The 20,230-nt window shown below is 42.6% G+C and overlaps 1 protein-coding gene across 2 annotated transcripts in view; it reads left to right on the top strand.

The window, feature by feature from the left end:
• The window catches only part of TRABD2B (TraB domain containing 2B), a 391,553-nt gene that overhangs the window by 312,130 nt on the left and 59,193 nt on the right, over positions 1-20,230 (top strand). For both annotated transcript variants that reach the window (XM_034780337.1, XM_034780336.1), the window contains one exon: positions 18,126-18,216. In XM_034780337.1, coding sequence (XP_034636228.1) covers positions 18,126-18,216 — 91 coding nt within the window. The remainder of the gene's footprint in view (positions 1-18,125; positions 18,217-20,230) is intronic.

Here is a 20,230-nt window from a genome sequence, read left to right on the forward strand (position 1 = left end):
GCCCACAAATCACCCCCTATCAGTGCTGGGAAATCGCATGAAGACAAGGATTGGCAGTCCAGTCTGTTGTAGATTTTGCAAGACCTGACTCCCCTTCTTGTGAAATAAATATGTATTTAATCCTCTGCTGGAACTTCCATTTGGAACGGAGGCTGTTTGTCCAGCAGGGGTGTCAACCCCACCGGGAGGAGGGGGCTGGACTCCATGTTAAATGATGCTGTGTGGGCTGGGATATAAATTCCAGACTTGGTACTCCAGCCTAGCCCGGGTGTCAGTAGGAGGTTTGCACAGAGATCAAGGGGAGAACACAGCTTCTGTGCAATAATTAAACTTGTATTCATTATTTATTCTGCACTTTATTGTCGCATTTCATCTCTGCACTGGAAAATCTGCTCCTCTTTAGATCAAAGCTACTTCTGCTCTTTGCTTTTCTTCCTTCCCCACCTCCCATAAGCTGTGTCTTTCTGTCTTCTCTGCCTTCGTAGGGTGTCTGCTTTTCTTTCCCAGTAGCAACTCCTGATTTCCAACCCCAGGAGCTTCATGACCACCCTGTACCCACCTTCCTCCCACTAAATTGATCAGCAATGGACTAGTTAATGTTGACAAGGAAATGTCCTCATTGGGCTTTAGAGTTGACTCTTGAATCAGATTAATAGGGGGCAAAGGAGCTTGCACCTCTGAGTGCCTAATTCAGGCTGTCTGCAAACTCAGGCAGATGGCATCAGTCTACCCTCAGTTCACATTTGGAAGATTATCTCTGCCAACAGGAAAGCTAGAAACTTATTTATTTTTTACAAAAAATGGAAGTTTCAGTTCTGCATAAATTGAATATGTCACATAGGGTACATAAATATATCTTGAGGGCCATCCCACAGGCTGCATCTTTGGCACCTCCCTCCGGAGTGGTGGTCTGACGCTTCCTGGGATCCAGCCTGACTTTGTCAGATTCCTGTCCAATGCGCCAGAGTACCTTACCGCCGTGGTACGGCCTTGCAAGCCTGGAGCCCCAACCCAGTGTTTAAAGCAAGTTGTTTAAGGCTGAACAGAACAAGGTTGGCTGCTGATCCGTTATTGTGGGGGTATTTGATGGAGAGATGGGATGGATGGAAATTTTGATGGTGATTTAGGACTAGAAAAGTTCGGACTTGGTACTGAAGCCTCCAAAACTCAAACTAAACAGAACCCTTTCTGAGGTTCTGAAAGCTTGACTGGTATTTATTTATTCACTCTTGCCTACTTCGGCATTCCTCGTTATGATCCAATAGCACAAATACAGAAATCCTCTGAGAGAAGCTGATCTTACAGTATCTCCAGGCCTGATAAAATGTACATGCACTTGGCCTATCACAGTGGACCCTTGATCCCTGGTAGAGGCCCCTAGACATTACTGCAATGCAAACAAATAATAGCAATAAGGAAGCCTGACCTTGAATATTTCCAGCAAGAATTCTAGACTTTTGGGTGTTTGTCTAAAGAGTATTCAACCTCTGTTGAGTCTCTCCCATGTCTGCTGCAAACACTATGTAGCAATGCAGGACCCTGGAGGTATTGTAACCCCTGGCGTGCTATGGCTGCCCCTCCTATCTATGTAAATTCCCATATCAAGGGGTTTTGTTGACTGGTTGGTTGGTTGGTTGGTCTATTGAGGATTGAGAGATGGGATCCCACTAGATCATCAATTTAGGAGGGATGAGAAAGTTTCTGGATGTCAAGTAAGAGTTGGGCTTGGCATGAAGTCTCCTGAATAAATCACACAAGTTGTGATATCTTTGAGGAGAGTGGGCAAGCCTGGAAGGCCATCAAGGCCTAAGCCTCACTAGCTGATAGGGGTTAGCCAGCAGGTTATTCCATTATTGTCAGCTTTGGGGGTGGGATGGTGTTACTTGGACCTTCCTGTGGAGCTGGTACTAACCAGTGTCAGTCACAGGATACTAGACTGGATCCTGGGTGATCTGGTATGGCAATCCACAGGTGCCCGTGTTTTTCAGGGTGCAGGAGCAATCCCTCATTACTGGCCCCCTTCCACAATGCCATGGAGACCGCTTGGTGGAAACTGACAATCAGGGATTGGAGGATCTTTTACACTCACAGATATTCTGGAGGGATGATCCCCCAAATCAAACATTTTCTGGAGCTAGTGAGAGCGTAGAATCAGAATGTCAGCACTGGGCATGGAGAAACAAACTTCTGCTCGAATAAGGGGGGGGTCATTTGAATTGAAATGAAATATTTTGAAGATTGCAAGTGAACGTGTGTGTGTGTGTGTGTGTGTGAGCGAGAGAGAGAGAGAGAGAGAGAGAGCACTGTTGTACCTTTATAAATAAAAAACACAAAGAACAGTCAAAGGGCATTTGGAGGGATCACATTTATCCTTAAGAAACTTTTCTCGTGTGTGTGTGTTTGTGCATGTGGCAAGTTTTCAATTTTTCAGAGGAAAAATTAAGCATTAAATCTTCCCCTCTGTCCTTGGTTATTTCTTCCTTTCTTTATCTTGAAAGTCTCAGGGCCTGTTCTCTAGATGGTGCATGCTGATATAGTTTGATTTACATCAGTTGTGGCTGTCTGCTGTTAGGCCATGATTCTGTAAAGCATGTAATTAATTTTAAATGAAAGAGAAGTCAATGAGACAGCTCACGTGCTTTTAAAGTTAAGCATGTGCTTAAATACTTTGCTGAATTGGGGCATTAAGCAGTAAGGTGATGACAACTCCTTTGGTTTTCTTATCTCTTGGATTCATTCTCCTTTCTTTTGGTCTCTGTGTTTTAAATACAGTCCATACCACCGGACACCTTATAAACTGTGGCTTGCTCAATTTGTGCAATTCATTTTTAAGAAAATCATTCTTCACATTCCCTCCAGCTCTGTTACCCAGAGCTCTAACCTTGACCAAGCTAATAATAGATATTTAAAATGATATATACATAAACATTCATTATATCTGTCCTGGGAGGCTGGGACAAGGAGAAATGCTGGCAATGCCAAGTTTTGTTCAGCAGTATGGATTTCCAGCTGTGCCAGACTCGGGGTTCTCTTAACATACTGTTAAAACAAAATCCAGGCTTTGCTTGAATGTTGTCCAGCTTTACTAAAAGAAATATCAAGCATAATCTTATTAATGCTGTCACTCAGAAACCATAAAGCTGCAGCGGTGCTGTATCTCTTTAGTCCGCATGTGTGAACAATTTTGCTCAGTGATATTTGCTCAGTGATATTTAAACAGGGGCTGTTATTCTGTGGTGAATAGTATGAATACGTAGAGCTAAAAATTGGAATGCAAACTTATTTGTGTGTGTGAGTGTGATTTAAAGGGGACTGAGCAACAAGATTTTGCTTGCTTGCTTGAATTTTAACATACAACTCAAGTACACTTGGGCCCACGTAACCACAAGGCTTTTTGAAACATGTTGTGTATATTTTGAGGTTTCCAAACTTCTGTAATAACTTACCCAAACCACTAAACTATTGAAACTGACCAAGTATAATAGGGGACAGCCATTTCTTGTGAAATTGACAAAATCTCTAGGTGAATCTCTAGGCTCACTGGCTACCTACTGGGCCAAATTCATATAAGGGATAATGAGGAAATATACGTATTTGAGTTGTCAAATAAATGGTGCCCTTCGTTATTAATTTTTCTACTTTCATGCCTTGGCAACAAAAGGTAATCGTGAAAACCAACAGAGTTTATGCCAGTGGAAACCAGAGTTTCTCCCCTTCCCTCAATTTATACATGTATGGAAAACCAGTATATCTGTACATTTATACACACAAAACACTGAGACTCCAGTGGAATTCGTCTAGATTTATAATCATATAACTGAGAACAGAATTTGGTCTATAAGGACATGAACAGAATAAAATGTAGGTATACATTTGATGGTCTAATTAACGATAAATGAGTAGTAAAAAATACTTTGTAGGCCCAATTTGTGTAAATTAATAGTACTCTGAGAAGCATAACTTTCCATTGCCTGACTTTTCTACATTTACATTCGTAACCCAAATATTAAATGAATATAGGCCCAATCCTGCCAATATTTATGCACATGAGTTAATTTTACACACAATATTCCCACTGAGTTCTCAACAAGACTGTTCACATGTGTCAATGAATGCATGCATGTAAGTGACTGCAGGATCGTGCTGACAGCTTTTATATTATATTTAGAAGGAGTAAGATATGTATGTAGTTTTTGCATTTAATAATGATAAGGATTTGTGATTATGTTGTGTCGTCTATCCAGGGATCTCAAATCATCTTAGAAACACTATACACCCTTCTGCAAGGTACTGTATTACTATCATAGAATCATAGAATATCAGGGTTGGAAGGGACCTCAGGAAGTCATCTAGTCCAACCCCCTGCTCAAAGCAGGACCAATCCCGATTTTACAAATAGGAAGACAGACAAGCTGAGAGGTTAATTGGCCAAGATCAGAGAGGAAATCTGTACCACAGCTGGGAAGAGAACCTAATTTTCTTGACTCTCAAGTACGATCCTTAATCACATGACCCTCCTTCCCTCTAATCTAATTCCCTTCTTTTGTTTTCCATTGAAAGAAAAAGAAAATAAAGAGTAAAAATAATTGCTGATGGTTTCTGATATTCCCATGTCAATGGTCCCTGTAGGCTCTGAAGGCTACATCTCACTGGGATTTAACTGGAGTGGCAGAAGGAGAAAGGAGAGAACCATTCTTCCAAACAGACAGGGTGATTTGTTGGTGCATACATTGTGCAGAAAGTCCTATGAATTTGCCTGCAGAGTCTGGTGGAATGCTGAACGATACTCATTATACGTTGCCACCAGGTTCTGTACATTTATGCTCTGACACCAAATGACCCCAGTCAGAGGCAGAAATAAGTGGCATTGGCAACCTAAGATAAACGGCCATTTGCAGACTTGGGTGACGTCACCTCTCCATATTCGCAGCCTGATTTGTGAACTTCCTTCTGTAGTTTTCTGAAACAATGACATCCAGCGGCCAGCTAAGTTATTCTAGGAAAAAGCACGAAGCATCTGTCGCCTAGGTGATGGAACCCATGGTTATTGAAGTGTCAGTAACTAGGGATTCCAGTGTTTTAATAACCAGTTTTTTTTTTTTTTTTTTAAGAGCCTTGTAAAATAGAGCATGGCACTGTTCTTTTAAAAGGAATTTGAATGGAGGTTTACTTCCTACCAGCTGTCGTCCACATGAAGAACGCTGACCTAGAAAGCATTCAACATGCTCTGTGTCAACGTGGAAGTATGTCCTGTATCTCCAAAGTGGTCAACATCTGAGTGAGTGGGCATCCGTGTTGTTGTTCAAACGCACATTTTGTCTCTTATGAATCACCCCATTTCAGTTTAAGGTTTTGCAGTCACGATCCAAATGAACCTATAGGATCTGATTCCTCTAAGAGGTAAAGGGCATCTGTTTAACCACTCAAGTTCAGCTGAAAAATGCAAATCAGAATCTGGGAAACCTATCCCGTGCATCGCAAGGTTACATTTGTGGTTTTCAGTCCAGACTTTTAGAAAAGGGGTATGGAATTTAATAGGAAATTATAACCTTTCTATATGCAGTGTGGTGGTCGCCATGTACATTCTTAATTTATTGTTGGTCTAATAAAAGATATTACCTCATCCACCTTGTCTCTCTAACCTTTCTATAGGTTTTTTTAAACTATCCTGTAGAATTTAATAGAGAATTATAGCTATACCAAAGCATTCTATTGGATGATTCAAAACCCCTTATAGAAAGATTATCATTTTTATATTCAATTCACTAGATCTTTAGAGTAATATCTACACAACCCTGTTGATTTTCTGTAAAAGCCTATTGATTGCATCCTTATTAAATTCCAAAAGGCTTTTCTATAAGGAAGGCCATGCACATTGTGCTTTTCAGCCTGGGCCATACCCAGAATCAGATCCCAATCCTGTAGGATTGGGTTCTAGCTGAGGGTGAGACAGAAATATTTTTGAAAACTAGCTGAAATGTTCAGAGTGCAAGAAGAGTTTTCCCTGACTGTCAGGAGCTTTCCTCAGCCTTGCACTCTGCTGAGGTCAGGCTCGGGTTTATCGTTGTGTTTGTTTTAGTAACGTGTTCACATCGCTTTAGTTATCTTCTTCGCAGAGAATGGAGCCAGAGTTGTGAGCTCTGGAAATGGTTCCCACCCCCTTCTTTTGGCAAGCAAGACCTTATACATTCCAAAATCGCTTGGAGGATTTGCGATGGGATATGAAACACTTCACTCGTAGGTTACCTGTCTGAATCCAGCTGTCGTGACTGACTGGAGCGTAGTTCCTAGTCTAGGGCTTTTCAGTGGCGTATGTGAAATGAGTTGGTGATCTCAGTCAGATAGTAAGAGACCGCCTACTTTACCAAAGCCGCAATCCAAGTCATTAACACCCCTGGGAGAGAGGTTGCATCCTCTTCCAGACTGTGAACACTGCCCAACCTGTTGATGGTGCTCAGTAAATACTTATGTGAATAATGGTAGTTACATTTCTTACCGTGCTATTTAAGCAGCCTATAAATAGTGGTGAAAAGCATCTGTTTCCATTGAAAGGACAAAACCTTTCCTTTCCTCCATGTTACAACCGTCTTTTGTAAAAGGGATAAACACTGATGCCCGTAGTCTCAACTGAGGCTCGGGACTAAGTGGGTCATAGTGAGGTACTCTCACACCCCTGGAAAAGGCAGGGCAGTGCGAAGCTACTGCCCGCACTATATTTTCCCCATGGATTTCATTTCCTGGTGATATCATTCCAGCTCCTGTCACAAGGAAAGCTGATTGAATGTTTTCCAACAGAACATGTTTTCATCAGAAAATTCCATTTTGTTTAAATCAAAACTTTCCACAGAAACGTCAATTTCAGCTAACTTTTGTTTGGGAATAAATATTAAAAAAATATGAGCAGGGTGAAATGTTCTGTTGTGACACTTTCAGAACAGAAGGTATCAATTTCCCATTTGGAAATGACTTTTCGTTTCAAAATTTATTTTATTTTATATTATAAACATTAAAAAAGAGGAAAAGGTCAAAAAAGAAGCTTTTTTCATCTGACCCAAAATGATTTTTTAAATTTTGTTTTGTGGGGAATTTCTATATTCTTTGTTTTCATTCCAGTTTGGAACAAATTTTGAAATCACGGAATTTCTCACAAAATGGAAATGCCAGTTCCCACACAGTTGTAATCGCAAGCAAAAAAAATATTTTAAAAAATCCTGCCTCTTTAAGTTCCCCTGCAAAAAGACCCTGTTCGCATTTTAAATGCATTCTTTGCAGGTTCATCTAGCATCAGAAAGAGGAGTAAACTGAGATCCCAAAGAAACAGGTCTAAGATAATAAGATCATGAATGGCACTTATGTAAAAGGTGGACACCTTCCTATACTGTCTTCCTCTTCTCTTTAGAATCAAACCCCAATGTCCAATCAACAGTTAATGTATTTAATGTATTTACAGTAAAATGTAGTGGTCATCCTTTGACCAAATAAAAGGAAGTATTTCTTCACACAACACACAGTCAACCTGTGGAACTCCTTGCCAGAGGATGTTGTGAAGGCCAAGACCATAACAGGGTTCAAAAAAGAACTAGATAAATTCATGAGGCTAGGTCCATCAATGGCTATTAGCCAGGATGGGCAGGAATGATGTCCCTAGCCTCTGTTTGCCAGAAGCTGGGAATGAGCAACAAGAGATGGATCACTTGATGATTACCCATTCTGTTCATTCCCTCTGGGGCACCTGGCACTGGCCACTGATGGAAGGCAGGATACTGGGCTAGATGGACCTTTGGTCTGACCCAGTAGGGCCTCCTTATGTTCTTTTGTGCTCGCTCTCAGTGGGAAAATTCCACTGTGTGGTATATGTGCATGAAAATGTGCTGCCTTTGTTTTCTGCACCCTCTTGCTGAGCTGCTGTAATGCATTCTGGGAGTCCTCGGCCATGTGCATAGTGGGAAATGTAGTCCAGCTGGGGAACCCAGCCCATAGAGGCGAATGGGGTTATGACACAGCCAAATTATAATTCACGTGAGGAACTGTGATGGCATTTTTAATTGAATTGCGGGGGGCTGATTGGCCAAAAATGAAAGCGTTTTAGGTTTGAGTTTTCTTTTTTTGGTGAAAAATCAATTTTTTTCCTCAGAAACCAGACACTTTCGGCCAAAGAATTGTTTTTTGATCAAAAACCCATTTTCTGTAGACAAACAGTTAGACAAACACAGAGGTGACAGCATGGGAGAAGAAACAAAGATGACACCGTGGGAGAAAGACACAGACACATAGTCAAGAGAACTAAGCAGAATGAAAGAGCTAAGAAGGGAAGACATGAGCACAGAGATGTGCTTAAAGAATGAATTTTCACTATCTCTAGGGACAGCAAGAAACAATATCTTGGACTGATTCTTTGTGAGTCTGTGCAGGTTTTGGGGCTTGATTCTCTATGTACAGCACGGCACTGTGGCTCTAAATGAGACACGGGGGGACCAAAATCTGCTCGCAGTTACACGGGCATCCATCTGGAGTAACCTCATGGACTTTGGGCTTTAAGTCACTCCCCAATAATCTACAGGGTGGCCCGGGTCCAAAATGTATTTTGTAAGTGCTGAACAATTGTAGCAGGAGAGGTGATTACATGTAAGGAAAAATGAAGTGGCAGGTGGGGCCCACGTGGGGTTCAAAGTGCTGCGCTTTTTGCCCTTTTGTTTTATTTCTTAATTCCAATGACAATGCTTGAAAGCAGCTGTGAGTCAGTGCTTTGCACGGCCGAGAAGAACCACATCAAATAAGATGGGGAAAAGATTTCTTCGGCTGCATCTAAACTGGGGCTGCGTCGTGTTCGTGCGGGCCTGCTTTACGAAACCGTCGTTTGCACGGAAGTACTTGAACTCACACTTTAGTCTCAATTCCCCCCACCCAAGATAAGGAATCAGAAAGCCACCCCCACACACACACACACACACCCATTCATGTAATACTTGGAAGTGCAAAACATTGTTATGACTCTCATTCCCCTACCTCTACAATCAGCTTTTCTGAAAAGGACAGACACCACCGGTGCAATTTTGCGTTGCCCATTTAAGAGGTGCAGCACAAAACCAGGCAGATGCAGGGCTTTAAGTGATCTTTGCTCCCTCCTGATCTTGGCCTTTTCCAGGGGCTGGAGCAGCCCCCAGCATAGCTAAGATATCCTGGTCCGGGACTCTTTAAATTGCAGCAGTCTCTCCAGGCTGCCTGGTATCTCCGCAGTGCTCCCTCCTACCCCCAGACCTGCCTCAGTCAAGCCTTCTGTGCCATGTGTAGAGCCCTGCCAAATTCACCGTCCATTTTGGTCAATTTCACGGTCATAGGATTTTTAAAATAGTCCTTTTCGTGATTTCAGCTATTTAAATCTGAAATGTTACGGTGTTTGTAATGGTCGGGGTCCTGACCCAAAAAGGAGTTGGGGGGTCACAAGGTTATTGTCGGGGGGATTGCGGTTCTGCTACCCTTACTTCTGTGCTGCTGCTGGTGGCAACGCTGCCTTCAGAGCTGGGCAACCAGAGAGTGGTGACTGCTGGCTGGGAGCCCATCTCTGAAGGCAGCGTTGCCACCAGCAGCAGCGCAGAAGTAAGGATGGCATGGTATGGTGCTGCCTTCAGCAGCTGGGACCCGGCTAACAGCCACCACTCTCCGGCCGCCCAGCTCTAAAGCCAGTGCAGAAGTAAGGGTGGCACTACAGCGACTCCCCCTAAAATAACCCTGTGACCCCCCCCTGCAACTCCCTTTTGGGTCAGGACCCCCAATTTGAGAAACGCTGGTCTCCCCCGTGAAATCTGTATAGTGTAGGGTAAAAGCACACAACAGACCGGATTTCACAGGGGGAGACCAGCTTTCATGGTCCGTGATGTGTTTTTCATGGCCGTGAATTTGGTAGGGCCCTAGCCACATGCTATGTTTGTGGAGGAGTGTGCAGAGGGCAGCCTTCGGATTGGCTTCCACAGTGCGTGTGCTGAGGGAGTCTTCCCTTGGTGTGAACTGGGACTTTTAGGGCCAATTTATGCCACTCCAGCCCCGTTACCTAGCATAAAGGAGCAAAAGAGAATTTAGGACTGAGGTTAATTATGGGGGAGGGGTGCATGGGGGAGGGGTGCATGTATGGATGCAAGCTCCATCTGGGAAAGAGGCATGGCTAGACCAGCAGAGGATGATGAAGGTCAAGATTGGGTGTATTAAGTAGATGTGTCTGTCTGGGTGTGGATGAATGTGCCCATGGAGAAAGGGAAGACTGGAATGGCAGAGGTGCTGAAAATCAGCAGTAAGGTACTGTAGTAAAGAAACTCGCACCACATTTGCCCCTATTAATCTTGTTGCTACTTGATGTCCTTCTTCTTAAATGTTTCTATTATGCTCGTGCCCAGGAGCCCCCGGTCAGGATCAATGCCCACCACAGAAGGGGACAGTTTGGAGGAGCATATTGTGAGTTAATTCAGTGTTCGTGACAATAAGAGAAAAGAAAAGAAAACATTGTGATGAACATTGCTTACTATTAATTGGAGTGCGTTAAAATTTTTAGAATTTTCAAAGTTTGGGGGTTTTTTTGGTAAACACTTTTGAGAATTTATTTTTAACAGTTTTTCACTATTTTTTCCAACATTTGACATTTTGAACAAAGAACTGATTGCACAACATTTTGAAAATCTATTACCAAAATGTTTCTGCCTTTTCCTACCAGCTCTATTAGTGTTCGATTGGACTTAACGCTTAACTGAATGGAAGAGGGAGCTGTGTTAGAAAAAGGAATGTCTGCACTTGGTAGCTCGGGGTTAGTGCTGTCATGATGGTGGGAAAGCAGAATCCCAGAGCAAAAGGAGAGAAGAACTGCAGCATTTCACATTGGAACCACGTGGAATCACAAATATTATAGGGTTTTGACATTAAACCATAAATCCATAAGAACCTAGGATATAGGACTTAGGATGTAGGACTGGAAGGGACCTCAACTCCAATCTCCTGCTACTCTGGTAATTCCATCATTTAAACCCACTCAAAAACTTACTAAACTCCATCTTTAAACTAATTCGGTTGTTTGCTGCTGCTACTCCTATTGGAAGGCTGTTCCAGAACCTCACTCTGATAGATAGAACCGTTCTTCCAATTTCTGACTTACGTGTATTTATGGCCAGTGTATACCCATTTGTTCTTGTGCCAGGGTTGTCCTTTAGTTCGAACAGTTTAAATCCATCCTGGTTTGCTTAAAACTGGGCCCAGCTTCTTTTTTAAAAAGCACCAGCCCCCACAAAGCTTTTGACCAACCTGGTCTGAGTTTCCTTCTAGTTTGTTATGGAACCAAACGAGGTGAACTTTGTAAGATTTTAGATTTCATTGGCAATATTTTGCATCACACAAAGGAGTTCTCATCCAGTCCTGAAATCTATTAATCCTGGCCCAATGCATTCAATTCATTTCATTTTAACATGTCGTGTATTTGCACTATGAGAAAACACTTTGCAGCAAAAGGTAGCTGAAGAGGAAAGGAAATTTTTTAGATAGACATGGGCCCAGCTCGCAAAGACTGGATCTGCATTTAGCTCCAATGTTCTACAGACGCCAGGAGTTGTTCTAGGTGTTGGGGTCAGGGCCATCTTTAATTGTAAAATGAGATGTCAAGAGAGTGATTCAGAAGGATGAAAGAACCTCTAAGCAGATGGGGCAACTCCAGGGCATTAATAAACCTCAAATATGGAGCATAATGATGAAAAGATAGGAGCACAACATTTTAAGGAATGGAGTTTGCTGGCAGGAGAGTGTGTATGAGGTCACCGAGGGAGAGTGGATTGACACAGTGGAGAGGTTAAAAAATCCAGAGGGCAATACGTGTTGACTGCTTACTAAAATAGCATGGCGTCTTTCTGATGCACTAATCACTCAGCCTCTGCAAATGTTAAGTTAGACCTGTCTCAAAAAATACACAGTTTGGAGAAGCAGTAAAGGAGCCAGTAAATATTTGCTGCAACGGTGAATATACAGCACTTGATTTTGTATTTCAGCTGATTGCTTAATTCTTGTGAAGTTGAACTACAATAAACACTCGGGTTGTGCCAAAGGCATTGAAAATCAGTGTCAGAGAAAACGAGGGATAGAGACTGCTGGCTGCTCGTTGCAAAGCAGCCCGAGGGCTAAATGGCAACAAAACGTTATACATAACATCTGATTCACGGCATGGAGAATGTAAAGAATTGAGACCTCCCGACACAGTTTACATTGGCCCTTTTTATGACTAATTGTGCAGAAAATAGCTCTGCTTGTAGCGCTCATGGAAACAGTTCAGGTTTCTGCTGTGTGTCAGCTAATGGCCTAGCAAGGCTTTCTTAGTGTAACTTCAAAGGCTCTGCCATGGAGGCCTTTTGTGCGGAAATTATCTCTTGCTCCTTTGTACCACTTTATCCCTCTAAGCCCCAGAACAATGAATCCTGAAGCGAACAGACCAAGTAATTTGTAGTAGATCTTCAAATCCAGATAAAGCACATAACATTTGCTTAGAAGCATTCTTCTTGCTCCTGTCACCAAAACAAGATAATATTTTTGCCCGTAAGAACTCGTGGGCTTATTTAACTTCTTAGGGCTGTGGCTTGATGCTGATGCTTAGATACAATGTTGATGGCATTTCATGTCTAAGATGGCGAGGGAGATTTTTAATATTTAGGACTACATGGTTCTCCCTCTCAGAGGTGTTTGAAAAACGTCCCTCCGCGGCCCACCCAGAATATTTTGCCCAAAATGAAAATAATTTTCATTGTCATTTTCAATGGAAAAATTGGACTTGTGGCAAAAAAGTAAGAACAAAGGTTGTTTTGTCTTTTAGTTAAAAAACTACCCCTCTTTGCCCTGCCACATCCGCACACACACCCCACACCCTTGCACTGATTTTCTGTTTTCCAATGAAAAATCCCAACTTTTGTTGAGGAAAGCAGACACGTGCCCTGAAAATGTCCATTTAGTCAAAACAGCAGTTTTGTATCAGAAAAACAAGGTGAAATGGGAAAATTTTGACCAGCCCTGGGCACTGTGAAAACACATTCACTGAGAAATTCAGATCGTCCGACCCCAAAACACAGGCTCATACCACTTGAGCTAAAGGGGTGAAATCCGGGCCCCAATGAATTCAATGGCAAAACTCCTATTGACTTCAGTTGGGACTTACGCAAAGAGATCCTTCTTACAAAGTCGTCAGTTTATTAAAGTAAATTGTGGCCAAACTTTGAGTTCACGGTATGTTTAGAATTGAAAATTACCCTCTAGCAAAAGTCATTGGTATCAAGTCTTCTTTAGGAAGCGGATAGACTGACTTTACTTCCTATTACTGTCCTGGATCTCATCTTAATCTTCTACCGGTGAATCGAGTTCAGTAAAAAAGGGCAGAAGTTGACTCTAAATACGTACCAATCCAGGACCTGTTAGAAATGTAGAGGGGCAGAGTTTTTTTAAGAGATGGCTCAAATTTTAACTTTGTACAATACCTATTACAGTACCCATTTATCATTCGAATAGTCTTGCCCTCTATTGTCATGAGCATCATACATACAGATATATCTATAGGCTTGGGAGAATTCTATTATTATTTGTAAATTTGACAGAATATTGGGGGGGGTTTTTTGTATTTTTATTTACTTAAAGCTTCACCGTTGTATATTTATCTATTTTAAATTTTTACAGTTCCAGGAAATTACAGGAGTGTCAGATAATAATTATTTAATGACAGTAGGCGTTGAAATTAAAAAATGTTAAACCTTTATAACCATTAAAACACAAGTTGTCAACATTGCATATCAAAATATGCAAAGTAAATATCCTTATATCAAACTGTCTGTAGATTTTGATTATTATAGAGGGAAATATTTTTGTCAGTCTGTGTGTATACGGTGAAATTAACATTTACTGATAAAAATCAAATCCTTCTAAGCCTAGAAATATAATACCCAGTGTGTTATTGCCATGGTTTATTTGCAACAATGAAACTTATTTTAACTTAAATTGTTAGTGGAGATTTTGCAGTATTCATCTTTGTGCCTGATATTGGAATTACCGCATAAACCTCTGTGTGGCAGGTCTTCTATTTCTCCTTTCAGCTGCTTTTCTCTGCATATTTACTAGGCATTCCCAGGACAGTAGATATTCTGACCTTTTTAGCCCTAGCACTCATCAACTGTCACAATAAATCAGGATAATACTAAAGGGATTTTTCATCCAGGTTCAGAATAGTGAGTAGCAGCTCAGAAGACCTGACATCCATCTATCTATCTATCTGATCTATCTATCTAAACTATCCATCTATCTATCTATTTCCACGTGCACAAAGTTTTCAATAATTATAACTTCCTAAAGTTTTTACCTTTTAGGGAGATATTTTCCAGGCTTCTTCTCTGACAATTTGGAAAGTTTTAGCCAAAATGGTCTTGCTATTTTTCAGTAGGTGGAGAGAGAATGAAATATACCCAAGCCATTCTAAAAATAAAAATAATTTTACAAAATCTTTATTCTTTTTTTTTTTAACAGCTTTAGTGATAAAGTGGCAGGAAGTAGGAAGTGCGGGGAATTAGTTCACAATGGACTGAAATACCTGTGAGTGTGCTGGTGAAATTGGCATTCATTTGGCCAACTAATCCATTGAAAATCATACGCTGCTGTAAATTGTTAACAAAGATAGTGCTAAGCTCAGGATATGTGCCACCAAGGAAGATCACAGTGTGTGTGCAATTTTCGTAGATTTTAAGGCCAGGAGGAACCATTGTGATCATCTAGTCTGGCCATATAATTTCATCCAGTGCTTCCTGAATCAACCCTATGGCTTCAAGTTGAGCTAGAACATGTCTTCAGATCCATTCATGGAGAGATAAGAAGTTGCGCACAGCAAGTTTTATTCCAAAAGGGGGGGAAATAAATGAATATTGCGGAGATGAGAAGTAAAGTGAGCAGCAAGGCAAAACTGGTCAACATTCAAGTATCATTGCAAACAAGACACAGCAAAGTGGGAAGGATGCATGAATGGGGGAAGTTAAAGGGTTTCAGATTCTGCCATTTAGGCAAAATCAAATAGGTTGGATTGAAGAGGACTTGTATAGTAGGCTCCACACTATGCTGCTTATTAAAGTGTTTCACTGATAAAAGAGTCAGTTTAGTTATAAATTAGGGCATTGTCCAAAAGCCCTCTGATGTCAATGTAAAGACTCCAGTTGATTTCAGTGGGCGTAGGGCTGTGACCGAAGAGATGAGATGACTGGCCTATTGCTTGCCTGTATACGCTAGCATTATTGATTGAATCCCTCTGGACTTTGCTCATCCAGGCAGGTACTCTTTGAAAATACCTGGGTACCCCAAGAGAGACAAACTTCTGACCCTACACAGTCTGCATTATTAGGGTGTTTATAGTTAGATTCTTATGCTGTCTGGCCAGTTTCTCACTTCAAAACCAGCTCTGCTGTTTCCACGGTGATCTTTCAGGGAATGGTTAGCTCCTTTGAGAGATAGTCTGCTGGACATTGGAGTAAGTGGGCTCCAACTCTAGTACCAACTATCTGCTTTGAAAAATATTGATCTCAAGAACAGTCTTTGGTTCTGACACTTAGCAGGAGCTTCTATTATCCCCTGCAATTTCTGGGCAAACCTTAAGCACCCCTCCGATACCATTGGGATGTTTTCCTAATGAATAATTAAGGCAGAAGACTAGAGGGCTCAAGGTACAGTGATGGATTGCAGGCCTTTTCACATTTACATGTCTGGTTTGGCTCCTTCCAGGTAAATAATGAACAAATGTTGATAGAATCCAAAAACTGTTGGGTGAAATGATTAATGGTCTCTGTCCACATCCTGGTGGACAGTTGTCTGCATGACAAAAATTGTTAATTAATACAAGTCATCCCGAACACTGTAGTATTTCAGTCCACTACAAATTCCGGAAGGCAGAAAACAAGTGTGTCCAATTTTGGAATGCAGTGAGAGCAAAACTGCCACCATCCCATACTTTCCTCACCCTAAATAACTTAAGTACTCAACAAAAGCCAGCCAGATCCACAGGTGGCATCCTTGTTGGCAGTCTTAACAGAGAAGCCAAATGATCGGAAGGCCAAAATCTCTTTCACCCCTGAATGTATTTACAGTGCATTGTTGGGAAGCTGGTAACGCTGATGCCCTGGTCATGACTGTTGAATAGATGAGGATTTAGGGTTGTCATTATGCTACTTTTTGCCGGGACTAAATGAATTAAGAGCTATGAAGAATTATAATGGGATTTCTTTTGGTATTATGATGTAAAGGTCAACGGTTAATAAGATTCAGGACACTTGTTCCCACAAATAAAAATGTTGGCAACTTGAATTCCATGTAAAAAAAAACTAGGACCTAGGCGTATGAACACGGAAACATCTTTGTTCCCAATTCCATTTGCAGCTCTCTGTTCAACCAATTGAAGGATCAGGCCTTTGTTTGCTCTGGCATTGCTTAAAAAAAATCCAGTTATGATCAAATCAAATTAATCGCTCACAAATGTCATATTGCTCTCCTCTCTGAGGGTGTGGAACACATTTTTGGGACTGGTCCTTTGGCTTTAGTTATAAGCAAGTTAGTCAGGGGGGAAATCAAATTTTTATGTTTCTGAAAAGGAGGTAGTGGAATCCTGGAACAAGTTAGGGCCTGCAAATGTGATTTGAATAGTTTAAAGAAATGTCTTTTGGCTAAAAACTGTTTATGATGCTTGTGGGTTACACTAAAACCCCTATAATCACATCACCCTCACAACTGATACTAATTACCATCCTTGTTGGCAGTTTAGGCAGGGAGACCAAGGCTTAAAAGAGACTGGAGACTGCATTACCCTTGAATCCTTAGGGTGCGTCTACACGCAAGTGGTTGCCCACAGCAGCAAGTCTCAGAGCCTGGGTTGACAGACTCGGGCTTGCATTATGGCACTAAAAATAGCTTCGGTAGCAATTTAGGCTCTGAAGCCCAGGGAGGAGGTGGGGCTTGAGAAAGGGGCTGCAAACAAGGCCCAGCAGGTGGGCTGAAGAGAAGGCCTGAAGGGTAGAAGAACGTTTTTGTTTGCTTAGAACTTTTCTGTTTGGACTCTTGGTACCTTAGAAGGGATTACATTTGTTGTGACTTGGCTGGCGAGCTAAGCCACATCTCCCACACAGACCTGTATCTGGGAAGCTGAGAAGACCAACCTCGGAAAGGGAAACTAAGGGGGGGGGGTGCCAACCCTAGTACACTCGGCCAACAGGGCAGTATGGGGTAAAGGCGCCCTTATGACAAATCCCAAAGGCTCGAAACCCCACAGACCAATGAAAAGAATCCAAAATTCATTCTTATTAATCTCCTGATTTTTAAGCTGATCTCATGATTTTTTTAATGGTTGGGGTTAGCAATCAATGCTGAAATTCACCGATGTGCAGAGAACCAGCATAAGATCTAGCCACTCTGAGTCCCACTTTAGCCAATTATCCTAGAGAAACAACTATTCCCTAAACAATCACACAAGCCTGACCCATTCACACAAATGTTAGGAACACTAGGTAACAAGGGATAGAAACATGGTCTGATGGCACTGTGGTATTTAGCAGAGTATTTGTATCATAGAAGATTAGGGTTGGAAGAGACCTCAGGAGGTCATCTAGTCCTGCATTCCACCCAGTTTTACTCCTGAATCGAAGCCTAATCTGAAATCGGATAGGGTTACTAATAATATTTCTCTCACCTTTTGCAGGAACAATTGTAAAACCCGGTGAGGGGGTGATTTAGAGTGTGAGCTTGTGTTTAAAATGGCAGCTCTACAGAGCTACCATAACAATTTGCAGGCTCCAAGTGACTGTGGAAGAATTGGCCCTTGAGTTGCTTACCCCTTTGATCAATCCCTGGCCCGTAGGGGGCAGCGCGTCAGGCTGTGAGTTGGCTAGTCCCATTCCTACTGCCCAAAGAGCAGTAGTGGACCAGGGTGTGAGTAGCTGAGTCTCTTCTGGGCCCCAACCAGTTGCTTGACCTGACTTGCTTGCCCTTGGAGCCAGCCCTGTCTTTGGTAACCTACTCCTCCTAGCTTGGGTCGACAGGAGGGAGGACCCTCAAGGAGCAGTTTGAGTGACTCTGCTGTTTTTCTGTCCATGTTTTAGGTCACTTCCTGGGTAACAATACTGTGATTGATGTGCTGAGACAAGCAGGCTTTGAAGTGGAGCATACACCTGCTGGACAACCAATTGGAAAGTAAGCAGCTGCCTGTAGATGCTTTAATCTCTCTCTCTCTCTCTCTTTCTCCGAATGAGCAAGATTATTTTGGTGAGTGAAGAGGGTGAGTTACCTTCTTCCCTATAAAATTTCAGGTACTCGTTTCAATGGAAGGCATCTCAAGTGTCAGCTAATGTACATCAAAAATGTGTGATACTGTGGCAGGAGGTAGCTCCCTGTAGGTTTAGATGACATAGACACTGCTTATTCACACCAGGGTTGCTGGAACAATTTGTATACTGGGGGTGCTGATGTTATGCTTATAAGAAGCACACGGGATCTTTTTCAGGGGGAAAGGCAATATGCCTTGTTTATTGGAAATACAACAATTAGCGATTAAACTGTAGGAGAGCGGGATAGCTCAGTGGTTTGAGCGTTGGCCTGTGAAACCCAGGGTTGTGAGTTCAATCCTTGAGGGGGCCATTTAGGGATCTAGGGCAAAATCTGTCTGGGGATTGGCCCTGCTTTGAGCAGGGGGTTGGATTAGATGACCTCCTGAGGTCCCTTCCAGCCCTGCTATTCTGTGATAAACTCTGGAAACCACTTCAAGCCAAGGGGTGTGGGAGCACCTATGATTCAGACCAGATCAGATGCACTGTGGTGAAAACAAGAACAGATCAATGTACTGAGAGGTGGTACCATTCTGTTGAGTTATTTTACTCATTAAGAAACGCCACTGTCCTTGGCAGCTTCTCCCCTGGCAGCTTTCCCGCTGCCTCTTCCCCTCTCCCCGGGGCAGTAGTCACCTCAACGCTGCAGGGCTACGGTGCATTGCTGGAAATGTAGCTGCCACTTGAGCTACGGTTGATGCCTCTTTGTGCCAGGCCCCTTTTTCCTCCACAGGGATGTCGATTTTTCCCTTAAGGGCCCTTTTGTGCATCCGTGTCCCAGACAAAGCACACATCCGGAGAGGAGTGTTTTGTAACGATCTTCTCCTCTCTGGAAGTATCCAAGGAAATGCATTATCTTTGCACTGTCTCCTCCCCTGTGCACCCTGGAGATAACATTGGCTGACATTTCTTCATAAGATTGTTAGCAATCCCGTGCTAGGAATAAGTGCTAGTGCCACTGTTCTGAGCAATCGCACATGTGTTCCCCTCTATGGTCCACCCAGGGCACCCACTCTAGGCTCCCGGCTCCTCAGCTATCACCTCTCTTGGGCAGTGACCCACCTTTCACTTCCTTCTGACTAGGGGGGGTTTTCCTGGATGTACCAATTCCCTGCCTGGACTGTGCTTTGCCCAGCAAGCTAGATGGTCTAAACTGGCCAGAGTCTGTGTTTTGCTTTCTCTCCAGCATAGGTGCTGTAACTAGGGGTGTGGGGGGGGGGCTGCCGCACCCCCTGGCTAGAAGTGGTTTCCATCATATACAGGGTTTACAGTTTGAGTCAATGTCCCTTAGCATCCCCACTATACAAATTGTTCCACCACCCCTGCTCTCCAGAGGCTGCGAACAACATAATGGCCCACGGTGTTTGTACACCACTCTGTATAAGCAAGAACATTTATTGTTAAGGTAAAAAAATAATCAGCAAGAAAACCTATTAAAAACAATAAAAGAACCTATGTGCATGCTAAAAGGCTTTACCCCAAATCACCCCATTTCCAGCCTCAGGCTCTGGTAGGTGTCAGTTCTTCAAAAACGCTGGGTTTTCCCTGTGGGTTACAAATTCATAACTGTCTCAGATCAGAACCAGCACCACCAAGGATAGTTCAGTCTTTACTTTATACCGCTTGGCACTTTGATCTTGGCCTCTTGTAAGTGGTGACCAGCAAACAATGGCTCACTGCTCAGGGCATAGTTTCAAAAGGCTGGATTTTTGCGTGCCCAAAGGTGCGGAATTCGCATTCACCTCTCTGGGGAAATTCCCAGGAAAACAACGTAATATCTTTTGTTCCAAAAGCCCATTCTTGCCTGGCACATAGCTCTCGCACCTATCACATCCATGCCCCACCCCCACCCCCTTCTCCCAGCAGAGGGTGCATACAATCCC

The sequence above is a fragment of the Trachemys scripta genome, chromosome 8, assembly GCF_013100865.1.
Source record: "Trachemys scripta elegans isolate TJP31775 chromosome 8, CAS_Tse_1.0, whole genome shotgun sequence".
In the NCBI taxonomy this organism is placed as follows: domain Eukaryota; kingdom Metazoa; phylum Chordata; order Testudines; family Emydidae; genus Trachemys; species Trachemys scripta.